The 1,627-nt window shown below is 37.0% G+C and overlaps 1 protein-coding gene across 1 annotated transcript in view; it reads right to left on the bottom strand.

Moving 5' to 3' along the window:
• Positions 1-1,627, bottom strand: part of CEP162 (centrosomal protein 162kDa) — a 110,059-nt gene that overhangs the window by 20,875 nt on the left and 87,557 nt on the right. Inside the window, exon 12 of the mRNA XM_012638180.1 lies at positions 276-380. Coding sequence (XP_012493634.1) covers positions 276-380 — 105 coding nt within the window. The remainder of the gene's footprint in view (positions 1-275; positions 381-1,627) is intronic.

Here is a 1,627-nt window from a genome sequence, read left to right on the forward strand (position 1 = left end):
ACCCAGAGTTTCAAAATATTGCTTTCTTTTTCCTAGATGTCGAATAGAACTGGGGTACAAAATGACCTTTCATTAGTAGGTCTACCATCTCATAAATGAGGCAAATTAGTCTAAAAATTATTTATAAAGCTGTAGATTACATAAAATATTTTTTACTTTTATTAATGTTCCTTTAAAACAAGAATTTCCAGGTTGACTGCATCTTGTGTGAACTCCGAAAACAAAAATGTGTTGTATATAAAATACTTTAATGAAAATTTACTCTTAACACATACTTGTCGCTCCAGGTCCTGAATTTTTTTGGCATCAACTGCTTTATCTTTTAAGCGTATCTTCTGCTGAATAGATGGATTCCCAGATTCAGCTTTCAGTTTCTCAATCTGTCAATAAACAAATAACATGTTAAGAAGCGTATTTAAAACATAAAGCAAACTTCACATTTTGTCACTCATATGTGGGAGCCAAAAATTCAAACAATTGACCTCATAGAGATAGACACTAGAATGACAGTTAACAGGCTGGAAAGGGTAGTGGGGAGGTGGGGGATAAAGTGGGATAGTTGATGGGTGCAAAAATATGGTCAGATAAAATGAACAAGATCTAATATTTGACAGCACAACAACAGGGTGACTATAGTCAACAATAAGTGATTGGATATTTAAAAATAGCTGAAAGAGTGGAACTGGAATGTTCCTAACAAGAAATGATAAATGCTTGAGGTAACAAATGAACTCCCTGATTACCCTGATTTGATTATTGCACATTAAATACCTGTATCAAAACATCACATGTACCCCATAAATATATATAACTATTATGTACACATAATATTAAAAATAAAAAAAATAACAGAAAAGTACAAAGAGGCAACATAATGTTAGTTCATTCATTCATTTATTAATTCCTCAGCAAACATTGACTGAGCTCCTCCAAAGTTCCAGGCACTTCCCAGTTCTGGGCTCAGGGCTGGAGATAAGGAGGACAAACAAGACAAACTAGGTCCCTGCTCTCAGGGTGCTTATGCTCTAGTGGAGGGAGAGCACTGATAAGCTAATAAGTAAAGTAAATCAATAAGTAAATAACTTCAGAGGGTGACAAGTGCTAGGAAGAAAATAAAACAGAAGGATGGAATAGGAACAAAGAGCCAGAAGGGGCAGGATTGGCAGCTACATTACATAAGGGAGTCAGGGAAGGTCTTTCGGAGAAGTAGACATTTGAGCTGAGACTTGAACGAGAAGGAGACATAGGAAGAACCAAGGTCAGAGTATTCCAGGCCAAGGGAACAAGTGGCTCGAGCTTAGGTTCAAGAATCAGAGGAGCTCTGGTGTGGCTGGAGGAGAGTGACTCAGAGGGTACTGGATGAGGCTAATGAAGCAGGCAGGGTGAAGATCCCATGGGGGCCTGACAGGTCGTGATAAGGAGCTTGCATTTATTCTCAGTCTAATCTCAAATGGACTATATATCTAAATGCACACCAAAACCAAAACAAGTTATTTAATTAATAGAGTTTAGAGTAATGATGCAATGACACAAGGTTATGTAGAATTGTCATTGAGGACGACAGGGTTCATCTACAGAAATACATTCTAAAATGATCTATTACTTCAAGTTTGAGCTTCTCAATTTC

This window comes from Propithecus coquereli, unplaced genomic scaffold (assembly GCF_000956105.1).
Source record: "Propithecus coquereli isolate 6110/MARCELLA unplaced genomic scaffold, Pcoq_1.0 Scaffold127, whole genome shotgun sequence".
In the NCBI taxonomy this organism is placed as follows: domain Eukaryota; kingdom Metazoa; phylum Chordata; class Mammalia; order Primates; family Indriidae; genus Propithecus; species Propithecus coquereli.